This window comes from Mustela erminea, chromosome 2 (assembly GCF_009829155.1).
Source record: "Mustela erminea isolate mMusErm1 chromosome 2, mMusErm1.Pri, whole genome shotgun sequence".
NCBI classification, from domain to species: Eukaryota; Metazoa; Chordata; class Mammalia; order Carnivora; family Mustelidae; genus Mustela; species Mustela erminea.
This window is the reverse complement of record NC_045615.1, coordinates 39,491,118-39,503,707: the sequence shown is the minus strand read 5'-3', so window position 1 is coordinate 39,503,707 and position 12,590 is coordinate 39,491,118. Positions and strand designations below refer to the sequence as shown.

General features: G+C 34.2%; 1 protein-coding gene across 1 annotated transcript in view; it reads right to left on the bottom strand.

The window, feature by feature from the left end:
* PDGFC (platelet derived growth factor C) overlaps positions 1-12,590 on the bottom strand; it is a 202,797-nt gene that overhangs the window by 83,778 nt on the left and 106,429 nt on the right. The window contains exon 2 of the mRNA XM_032332696.1: positions 5,442-5,637. Within this exon, the coding sequence (XP_032188587.1) occupies positions 5,442-5,637 (196 nt within the window). The remainder of the gene's footprint in view (positions 1-5,441; positions 5,638-12,590) is intronic.

The following is a 12,590-nucleotide window of genomic DNA, read 5'->3' as shown; positions in this document are numbered from 1 at the left end:
TTTTTTTTTTAACCTAAAATATAGTGAATTCAGAAATCTACAATAAAAAATGCATTTAAAAACCTTATACATTTATATGGAAATGGACAATACTCTTCTGTATAACTATGGCTTAAAAGAAGCAAACAATGAATATTATAAACATCTTCAAATGGACAAAAATAAAAATACCACACTATCAAAACTCATAGGAGGAATGTGAAACAGGATTGAGAAATCAAATGCACAGCACTGATGACACAATAACCTGATTATGAGCAATCAGAAGTACCCATCACCTAGAGAACATTCTGGCCAAAATATTTAAGCAGGACCTAATTATGAAAACATATTCCGATACATTGACACTGGGAGGTTCTATAGAGCAAACAGCCTGGACTGTTCAAAAATAACAATATCATAAAAGCCAGGAAAGGGCTAGGCAAGCATTACAATAACCAAATGCAATATATAATCAATGATTTGTCACTGAATAAAACATAGTAAGTAGAAAGAATATAAGGAAGTGTTAACATTTTGGGATGGGGGAAACAATGAAAAGTCAACTATACATATTAATACTAAATTTCTTCCATGTGAAAGAGGTATTGAAATTACATAGGGAATACGCTTGTTCTTATTGTGAAGTATAAACTGTCATTGTGTCTGTAACTTCTTTTTAAATGCAGAAATTAAAGGAATAAAAAATTTTTCCCAAAGGGGAAAAATGCCTCTTAGCAAAGTAAAAAAGGAAGTACTTGAAATAATGAAGAAAAAAAAAAAAAAAACTCCATTAATCATCATACTCAGTATTGGTATATTAACAGCAAACCCTCTATTCCCACAGGCCAAATATGGAACAGTTCCAATTACAAATTAAATAATGATTAGCACTAGTTTACAACACAAAGAATAAAATAAATATCCATGAGTCTATACTGATATCATGATGGAAGCAAGGAGGAAGGAAGGAAGGAAGGAAAGTGAAGGCACAAATTTTCTTTACTAAAAAATTCCAAATTTTATATATATATTATATATAATATATATAATATATATATGTGTGTGTGTGTGTGTGTGTGTGTGTGTGTGTATCTCCATCCCATCCAGAAGGTGGAACTTTTTTAAAAAATATTTTATTTATTTATTTGAGGGAAAGAGAGGGAGATAAAGAGAGCGAGCCAGTGCATGAGCAGGGAGAGGGGCAGAAGGAGAGGGAGAAGAAGGCTCCCCACTGAACCGGGAGCCTGACACAAGGCTTGAGCCAAGGACCCTGAGACTGTGACCCAAGTGGAAGGCAGACACTTCAACCAACTGAGCCACCCAGGTGTCCCAGATGGGTGGAACTGAATCACTCTCCCCTTCAGTGTGGGCTGGACTTAGTTACAGGCCTCCAGTTAGTAGCTAGTGAAAGGGTATTTTCTTACCAGAGGAGCAGCTCACCCTCCGTGATCAAGGTTAACACCATCACTGATCAGAGAGGTGGCTCGGATGTACTCTCCAATATGATCTGAGGAGAAGGGCCTCTCATCGATTTGGAATCCTTCCCTAAAACTCATAACCTCAGTGTAATTATGAGAAAAGATCTGAAAAACCTAAATTAAGAGCCGTTCTACAAACTACCTGACGAATACTCTTCAACAATGTCAAGGTCATGAAACACAAGGAAAGAGAGAGCCTGTTACGGACTGGAGGAGCCTGAGCCCTAACTGCAATATGCTTATCCGGGAAAGAATCCTAAAACAAATAAAGGACATAAAGTGGGAAAACTGCGGACATCCGAATCAAGTCTGTAGTTTGGTTAATAGTATTGCATGCAGGTCAAGTAGTGTTTAGTTACGCAAATGTAACACAGTTATGTAAGACCTTAACACTGGAGGAAACTTCGTTAAGAGTAGATGGAAACTCTCTGCACTATCTTTCCAACATTCTGCAAATCTAATGTTATTCCAAATTTTCAAATTTCAAAGTTTATTTTTTTTTGAAAAGCAAACTCTAATATCAGAGAGAAGACAGGGATACCTACGAATATAATCAACTGCTTAAAAAGAGATGGAAAAGAAAGAGTAAAGGAACTGAAAAGAAGAAAGAAATCTTTTCCTAAATCATAGGATTTTTTGCATAAATCCAAAATAATTCCCAGAACAATTATAAAAATAAATAAAAGAGCTGATATCAAGTTTGCCAAATAGGAGATCAATACTAAAAATCGATTACATTTCTATATGCCAGCAATATACAATTAGAAATGTACTTTTCAAGAAAGAATTTTAGCAAATCTATAAAACACATAGAAATAAATCTAAATAATTATGCATAACATCTCTGAAAAGGACATCTGAAAAATGTATAGCCAATAAAGAAGACCCTAGTAAATGGAGAAACATAAAATTCCCCAAGATGAAACTTACTTCTATTAAGATGTCAGTTCTCTTCAAAATGATCTATATGTGTGTGTGAGTGTGTGTGTGTGTGTGTGTGTGTGTATATATATATATATATCTCCAGTGCTATCACAATAGAAACCACAGCAGGAGTTTTCAAGGAATTTGACAACCTATTTCTAAAAAGTAAAAATAGCGAGGATGTCCCAAAAGGAGAAGAAAATGAGGTGAGACCGCCCTATCCCATAGCTTCTACATAGATGCCATGTAATTAAGACAGTGTCATTTTGGTTTTATAAGTAAGGACACAATCAGAGAAGTAGAGTAGTGGCCTTAGATCTCATTCATATTTTATACCTAAACAAAGGCTACAACCCATTTTTCCTAACACCCATGTAGACAGTTTTTCACCAGACTGTTCTGCACCTCCTGTATTACTTTCATATGCAACATTCCATTGTCTTGTTAAAACTTATGAAGGCTTTAAGAATTTGCCCTCCTTTCAAAGTAGCATATTAGCTGCCACAGTTTCGTGCGTGTTGACCGGAGACAGGAGCCTCCCAGGTCAGAGACTTCAGCCCCTCTTGTGCCTCTTGCCCTAGTTCCTGCTTCTGCAGGTCAATGCCAAGAGGGCCACTGAACACCTGCCCATCTAGTGGTTTGTGCTACACGAGAGGCATTATATGTACGTGTGTATGCATATGCATACGTAATGTGTACTAGTAGTTAAATAAAAAAAAAAAACTAAAAGACCATCCAGGATGCCTCACCTAACTTGTGACTGAGCTTCACTCAGCATTAGACTCGACCTAAGAAAGGTGACACTTGCCGTATTTCTGAACTCCCTCCCCTTTGTTCCTCCCCGACTACATCTTCTTCTTGCCCTTGCAAATTGTTGTCCTGAGTTTTCTTGGTCTCATCTCCTGTTTTACCACATGCACATTTCCCTATAAACAGTAAATTGTTGTGGGTTTTTTGTTTTGTTTTGTTTTGCCTGTTTTGAAATCTAGATCAGGGGGATAATACTGTATGTGAACTGAACAATATAATGTTTTAAAGTCAGTTCATGTCAGTGCAGATAGCTTAGATCATTTGTTTTCCGTGATACATAGTATTCCATTGTATAGAGAGTCAACTTTTTCTTTTGGTATGTTCTATTCGGTCAATGTTTGGCTTATTCTCCTTGTCCAAAGGTACAAGAAAAAAAAAATTTGAGTCTATATCTAAGAATCATATTGCTATCTTAACACATTTTTCTTTTCAACTTTATTAGGTAGAGTTAAATTGATTTTAAATTTATACTTCTATCAATTTACACTTCTATCAATAATATGCAAAAATTTCTTTTGTACCACATTGCTAGCAACCTTTTGGTTGTCATTCTTTTAATTTCTGGTGGTATGATCAGTGTAAAATTGTACCTTGATATTAATTTTTTTTAAGATTTTATTCATTTATTTGACAGACAGAGATCACAAGGAGGCAGAGAGGCAAGAAGAGAGAGAGAGGGGGAAGCAGGCTCTCCACTGAGCAGGGAGTCTGATGTGGGGCTCCATCCCAGACCCTCAGATCATGACCTGAGACAAAGGCAGAGATTTTGACCCACTGGGCCACCCAGGTGCCCCAATGATATTAACTTTTATTTGCATATCCTGATTACTAATGAAATTTTCATATTATCATTGGCTTCTCATATTTCCTCTTCTGTGAAATGTCTCCTCATGTCTTTTGCCCAGTTTTTATTAAGACTGTTTGGCTATTAAATTTTGCTTTTCATATTTAAGTCTTTGATTCATCTGTAATTATTTTTTGTTTATGGTGTGAGGATTATTTTTTGTTTATGGTGTGAGGTTTTTCATTAGGATTTTCCCAGCATCATGTACTGAATCATGTACACTTTCCCCTAGTGATGTGCAAAGCCAGCTAATTTGTAATCAGACTTCTGCATATGATATGGTCTGTTATAGGGCTCTCTTCTGTTCCCTTGCTCAGTTGTGTCCATCTGTGTTATAAAATAAAGGGTTGAGTAACAGAGTCTCTAAAGACAGCTAGGATAGCTTCCAGTTTTCAAAGTCAAAGATTACAAATTAAGGGGGAAAAAAATGAAATGCACAGTCACAGAAAGAAGAAATGTGAAAAAAGTCATTATACAAATGTTAAAGATACAAACTGTGATGACAGCAAGTACAAAGTTTATTTCATCTGTATTGAAATATTTATCTGTAATATACCATAAAGTGAAAATTCTCTTTTAACTTGTATATCAAAGAGAAACCAACCCCACAAAGAAGCTCAACTAAAATATTTTCATGATATACAAATGCCATTGAAGTGAAAAGTCTTCAATAAGACCACCCAACCTTAACAAGTGAATTCACATAGGATTTAAAGAGTAATATTTGTATGACATACAGTAGGTGGTCTTTTGCATGGGTGAAATACTCCAGCTGACTTTGGTTCATGAATGCTTCTGGAAGAATTATGATGGATTTCTACCTGGCACACCATAATGTTAGCCTAAACTAATTCTGCTTTCAGAATAGCATTTCTTCTTTGTGATGAAGTACCCAAATTCCTTTAATCCTCTGTGTGTGTGTGTGAGAGAGAGAGAGAGAGAGAGAGCAGCCATATGTGCGTCTAGGTAGTATTTACCCATGAATACTACTTTTTCTTTTAAATACTTATTGTTTATTTTATTGACTTGGCTATCAGGAAACTTAAATGTAAAATTTTTAGCGCTAGTCATAACTTGGGTTTTCTGGCACAACTACATTCCTTTATTTGGCTTTTCTTTCTCTATCCCTTATTTCAAATCATTTTATTCTCTATGTACTATGTGCCGTAAATTACCTTGAATTATTTTCAAAAGTAGATAAAACTGATGAATGCATACATACAGTACGTGTCTTCTGATTTTAAAAGAAACATAGCTTAAATAAGGTTGCAAATTTCTTGGATCATCAGAAAAACATAACAGAACAAAAGATGCCATTTAAAATCACATCATTAAAATGAAGCAACTTGAAAGACTTTATACAACAGTTACACTCTGTTTGAATTTCAAGTATGATAACTTACTTGCATATGTCATCTTCTGGGTCTTCAAGCCCAAATCTTTCATCAAATGTAAGTTGTATCCATACATTTTCCTCTGCTGCTACCAGTCTCCATACCAAGACCATATTTCTTGGGTAAGTATGAGGAAATCTTGGGCTGTGAATACTTCCATTAGTAGACACAGTAATGATTCTCTCATGCTGGGGATCTTGTACTCCTAAAGCAAAAATGGAGAGACATACATTTAGCACAGATATCTAAAAAAAATGACAGGCTTTAAAATAAGTTTTTTTTTTTAATCATCCATATTTTAACTCAAACAAGTGTTCGTTATGCCTCATATGACATAAACCAAGTGCCACTCTCTTCAGAACTCACGCAGAAAAAAAGGATTATTTTAACACGATTGAGTAAAAACCTGTGTGCATTTATACTCAAAAGAGCATAACCCATTAGTCTTCTTAATTACTGGAATGCCAAACTACCACCCGTGGATTCCCCAAATCACATACAATCTCCAAGATTGGAGATCTTTAACATACAAATCTCCAAGAACGAATAAAAGATAAGTCATATTAAAATAAAAGGAAACTCCCCCATAACTCTATTTTTCAAAATACAAATAGTGAATTTTCCCCCATTCTTTAGCAGCAATTACAGCAACTGCAGCAACTTTTCACTGAGTGTTTATTACTCACATCGCATTATTCCACATTAATACAATGTAATTTAAGCTTATTGTTCCAGGGGCGCAGGGTGGCTAGGTTAGGCTGAGCCTCCAACTCTTGATTCTGGCATGAGCTCGAGCCCCTGTGGGGCCCCACGCGCAGTGGGGGTCTGCTCATCTCTCTCTGGCTGATCCTCTTCCTAAGAGTGCTTCCTCTCCCCCTCTCTCTTTTTCTCTCAAATAAATAAAATCTAAAAAAAATAAATGCTGCTCTAAGAAACTTCTAGAACTTAAAAGACTGAATATCAAGGGTCATGTATTAGAAGGTTATTTAGGTTAAAGAATAACCTGTTTAACTATTTAAAAAAAAAAACAAAATAATTTTAATAAGTTGCAGTTATGAGTCTTAAAGCAGCTTTTTCATTCATTTAACTTTATTTCAACAATCTGCTAAGCATTATTTTATATGGTCTAACTTATAATTAAGAAGACAAGTAAAGACAAATGTAAGTTCCTTTGAATATACACAGTACACATTATGAGATATATCATCACATTAGTAAATATGTGTTAATGTCTATAGAATTTTTTAAATTAAGTAATTTAATGTTGCCATTTTTCTCAATGCCTGAATTTGTCCTCAGCCACAAGTAACCTATTCAGAAACATGTTCTCTCTCAGTGGATGTCAATATTTAATACTGCTATTGGTTATATTAACTTATATGAAATAATCTACTTCTTTTATGCACATAATTTATCACTACTAGGTCTCCAAAGAACAAAGAAGGATCTATCAAGTTAGATGAATTCTCATCTGTACTGACAAATTTTCTTTTAAAAATGATGAAAATTTACCATTATATTAAGTTAGTTACCTGTTTTCAGAGATTTCCTTTAAAACTGAAATATTCCACACCCTCTAAATTTCCTTCCAATAACCTTGATATTTCAAAGGTGTTTATAGCAGCAGTTTTTATCAAAAGTCCTTCTCATTTATTTTAGAGATTTTATTTATTTAATTGACAGAGAAAGACAGTGAGAGACAGACACAAGCGGGGAGAGTGGGAGAGAGAGAAGCAGGCTTCTCGCTGAGCAGGGAGCCCGATGCGGGACTCCATCCCAGGACCCTGGAATTATGACCTGAGCCAAAGGCAGACACTTAATGACTGAGCCACCTAGGCACCCAGAAGTCCTTCTCATTTGGACAACGAATCCTTTTTTTTTTTTTTTTTTAAGATTTTATTTATTTATTTGACAGAGAGAGATCACAAGCAGGCAGAGAGGCAGGCAGAGAGAGAGGAGGAAGCAGGCTCCCCGCCGAGCAGAGAGCTCGATGCGGGGCTCAATCCCAGGACCTTGAGATCATGACCCAGGCCAAAGGCAGCGGCTTAACCCACTGAGCCACCCAGGCGCCCCTGCAACTAATACATTTTAATGAATCAATTTTTCCAATTAGATTTATTAAAATGTACTATTTGCCCCATTTTGTCTAAAAAATGCCTTATGTAATCAAGGCACTCTACAAATATAGCACTGGTTTAGTAGCTATATACATAGCTACTAAAAGATTTGAATTCTATTTTTACAACCAGCCAAAAAAGCTCATTGCTAAAATGTATATACTTAAATTTTGTTTACATCTTTTTTTTCCCTTTATAATTCACAATTCCATTAAACATAATTTAAAGACTGATCATCTAGGTCTTCTTTGTGGTAAAGGAATTGTAAATTTCCTTTTAAGTTAAATTGCTGTCCCCAAATTTTGTCTTTAAATGCAGTGAGGTTTGTCACCAAACACATATGATTTACACACAATTGTCAAAGTTTATGTAAATCTCAAACTACTAGACCTATAATTAGACAAAAAGAAGCAACAAACACTAAGTTCTACCAAATTAAGAGTCTACATTTATAGTTTTGTCGTTTTAAAAACGATAGTTCCAAAAATACAAACTTACTGGTATTTTGAGGAAGAGACAAGTATATATTTTGTAACTATTATGTTGAATATTTACTTTTCTTATGTCTGGTGGACAGTATACTCAAAGAAAAATAGAAAGGAAATAAAACAAAGGTTTGTAGTAAAATCACAAAAATATTACAACTTTCTCCTAGCTATGTACTCTACAGAAGAATAAATCTTGGTTCATCTTAGACAGTGAATTTAGCATGAGAAATGAAAATATATATAAATATATATATATTATATATATATATACACACATATATATATATATATAAATACAGACTTAAAAAATTATATGTCTTTTTACATTGTCTTGCCCAGACCCTCTTAAGGAAGAAGTACTAAAATGAACTAGAAATAGAAGTAGAAATAGAAAATGAACTAAAATGAACTCGAAATAGAAAATGTGAACCAGAAATAGAAAAAAAAAAAAGGGGGGGGAAGGGAGATTAATAATGTAGGTACTAACAAAAACATTAACTTGGAAAGATAGCTGTACCCTTCCTGTCCACAGCAGCATTATTTACAACAGCCAAGACATGGAAACAACCTAAGTGTCTACCAATGGGTGAAGGGACAAAGGAAACGTACTTTAGATGTATAATGGAATATTACTCAGCCATCAAAAGGAAAAATGCTATTTGCAACAACATGGATGGGCCTTGAGGGCATTATACTAAAATAAGTCATACAGAGAAAGACATATACTGTATTATCTCACATGTGGAATCCTTAAAATAAATCAGCTCATAGATTCAGAGAACAGATTGGTGATTGCCAGAGTGGGAGAGTGGTGGGTGGGTGAAATTGGTTAAAGGGGTCAAAAGGCACAACTTTCCAGTTACAAAATAAACCATGAGGATGTAATGTAATATACAACATGATGACTACAGTTAATAATACTATATTGCATATTTGAAATTTGGTAAAATAGTAGATCTAAAAAGTTTCTGTTGCACACATACAAAAATTTCAACTATGTATGATGATAGATGTTAACTAGACTTATTGTGGTGATCATTTTGCAATGTATATAGGTATCAAATCATAATGTTGTATACCTGGAACTAATATGATATTATATATCAATTAGTAAAAATAATAAATACTTTAGTAAAAATAATGATGTAAATACTATAAGATTATTGACTACACATGTATACATATAATGCAATTATATTGAATCATATCTATATTATTCGATTAGTTTAGCATTAAGTCAAAGCAATTTCACAATATTTGCTATGTATATCATAGCATTAATCCCTTTAAAGATACATTTACTTTGACTGAAAGAGGGTAGGAATAAGAGAAATAATAAGCAATAAAAATTATAGTACTTGAGGGACGCCTGGGTGGCTCAGTTGGTTAAGCAGCTGCCTTTGGCTCAGGTCATGATCCCAGCATCCTGGGATCGAGTCCCACATCGGGCTCCTTGCTCTGCAGGGAGCCTGCTTCTCCCTCTGACTCTGCCTGCCACTCTGTCTGCTTGTGCTTGTGCTCACTCTACCTCTCTCTCTGACAAATAAATAAATAAAAATAAAATCTTTAAAAAAAAAGAAAAAAAATTATAGTACTTGAGGGGCTCCTGGCTGACTCAGTTGGTAGAACATACAACTCGATCTTGGGGTTATAGGTTTAAGCCACTCATTGGGTGTAGAGAATACTTAAAAATAAAAATAAAAAATAAATAAAAATTATAATGCTTAAAATGTATTATTAATAACGAGAACACTACAAAAGAGGTTTCTAGATAATATGTCACTCATAGAAAAAAAGATAAATCCATTATCCTGTCTCCATACTAATGTTTGAGGTTGACTGTTGCAGAAAAGAGATGTAGGATTAAGAATTATATACAACAATTTAAATGAAAATCATTCTACTTTCTAGGTCTTCTTCTTATTCTTCTTTTTAACTTGGGCTCTATACCCAGCATAGAGACCAATGTGAAGCTTGAACTGTGACCCTGAGATCAAAACCTGAGCTGAGATCAAGATTTAGATGCTTAACTGACTGACCCACCCAGGCACCCCTGGATTAAGAATTAGATAAAAAAGAAATGTCTCCAAAATTGGTTAGTTTTAGAGTTTTAAAGAACTCTGGTTACTGTTTCACATTGGCAAGACTGCAGCAACATGTCACCTGTAAACTGGTAGACTTCGCAGATATCCTGTGCAATTTCTGATGTGTTTACTTTCAAATATGCATTATTTTGAAATTATGTTTTTGAAAAATTTATTTTCCAAAATCTTATTTGATAAATACATACATTCATTGGTCTCATTCTTTCTTCTTTCTGCCTATAATAATCCTTGTTTATATTATTTTTGTTAGCTGTTCATACAGTTATTTTTGCTTTTGCTCTCATTAACTCTCAATTAACAACTTTCAATTTTAACGATGGTCAAAATCATATGATACTCCCCCACATGCACACATACCCACGGTTTTATTGACTCCATGAACTAGCACCTTTTTGCCTAGAAAATACAGAATAATCTCACCCTAATCCTACTTGATGCTATAGAAAGAAGATGGATTTGAGCTGTATAGCACAAACCAATCTCTCTCCATTAATTCCAATCTATATAAGAAGTACCCCATGTTCATGTCTAATATTTAAAATTCTGACTATTCGTCCCAAAGTACAAAACTATACTACATTGTACTACAATACAATAATATCCTAGATAGGCTCAATCTCCTCTTTCCCATACATTTAAGACAATAGCAAATTAAAGACAATAGCATTATCTACCTCAAACTGTTTACAAATTGTAAAACATTTTCACTAAGGAAAAGAAAATAAAGGATTGTTAATATTAGGTAAACATAAAGCATATATAATTATTTAAGGTATGCTCAACTGAGTTTTTTGAATTTATTCCAGAAGATGATCACTTTATTCCTCAAGGTAATGAATAGTCAAAACTTATATATTGGAAACCTATTATGTTTCCTGCTCCATTCCAGGTGCTTGGGGTATCACAAACAAAACAAAGCCTTTTCCTCTTAATGTGACAACCTCCAAGACTATACGTTAATATCATTCATTCCTAAACTAGGTATGCAGTAACTAATGTTCAGCTGCCAAAACCTACTTGAGATGTCTCTTCTTTTAGAATTCCGTATCTGACAAAAACAGAGAGGGAGACAAACCACAAGAGACTTAACTCTAGGAAACAAACTGAGGTTTGCTGGAGGGGCAGTGGGGGGGGATGGTAACTGGGTGATCAGTATCAAGAAGGGCACTCGATGGGATAAGCACTGGGCATTATACGCAACTGACACATCACTAAATTCTACCTCTGAAACTAAGATCACACTATATGTTAATTAAATTGAATTTAAATAAATAAATAAATAAAAGAATTCCATCTTTGATTCCCGTTGCATATTCCCTTAGGACTGCATGTTTTAATGATAATGTATGGGTTTACCTTCCTTACCTTTACCACATTATTCATTCCTAAACTGTAAAGGCATTTTACTTAAGTCCAGAAGCTAACCACTGGTCTAGCTCTGTGCCTTGCCCATGGCACTAATTCATACACATTGATAGTGCATATTAAAAAAAAAAAAAAAAGCAATATCCCATGGCAAGAACATGTCGGAAGACAAATTTACATATGATGTCAATGTTTCATTCTCCATTCCTAAGATCCTAGTGACTGCACATGATAAAGATAAGAAGATTTTACAATTTAGACACCTTCTGATTAAGGCCCCTTAATTCATATCTGGTATCTTACTCAATGTCCATCTATTATAACCTACACATATATTTCAGCTGAAGGTGAAAGGTCACAAAGTACTTGTTATTGAGATTTGCCATTTTCTTATTTTGCTTGCTTATTTTAAGAAAGTAAACCATGTCGAATAATTTTACCACACTCCACGAATTCCATAATTATAGTCATTATTTTATCTTAACTCTGAAATATGAATAAACTAATGATAAAAGCTGTTATTTTAGGCAAGACACTTTATATCAGACTTTGCTTTTTATAAACTAAAGATAATCACAAGCTGTTTTAAAGTTTACATGAAATGATAACTATATAATCACCTTGATAACTAAATCAGTATGTAGGTGAAGCAGAAACTTGTTCCAAAATATGCTGTCTAATTAAAATACAATGAGAGAAAATTTATTATCAGGTATCGAGTTTGCCTCATGTCAGTGAAGAGGAGATTGCTATATAAGATAATGTAAAATTGGTCATGTGTACAAAGATTCTAATTTTGCAAAGATCAAATTAACTGAGCAACAAACAGTGATGTTTAGGCAGGGATTTCAAATTTCTGATTCCATTCTACAGGCTCATTAGGAGGTTTGTAGAAATTTTGCCATTTCCTTGACCTGACATTATCTTCAAAAAAAGGTTTAAATTATTTAGCATTTACTCAAAAGCACAAGAATTCACCCTTTAGCCATGACAGTAGCTACAGGTGATAGTAAGAAATGGAGGTCTTTGTTCAGGAAGTTCAGAGCATATCTTTCACATGCAATGAGAAAAAGTTAATATGGT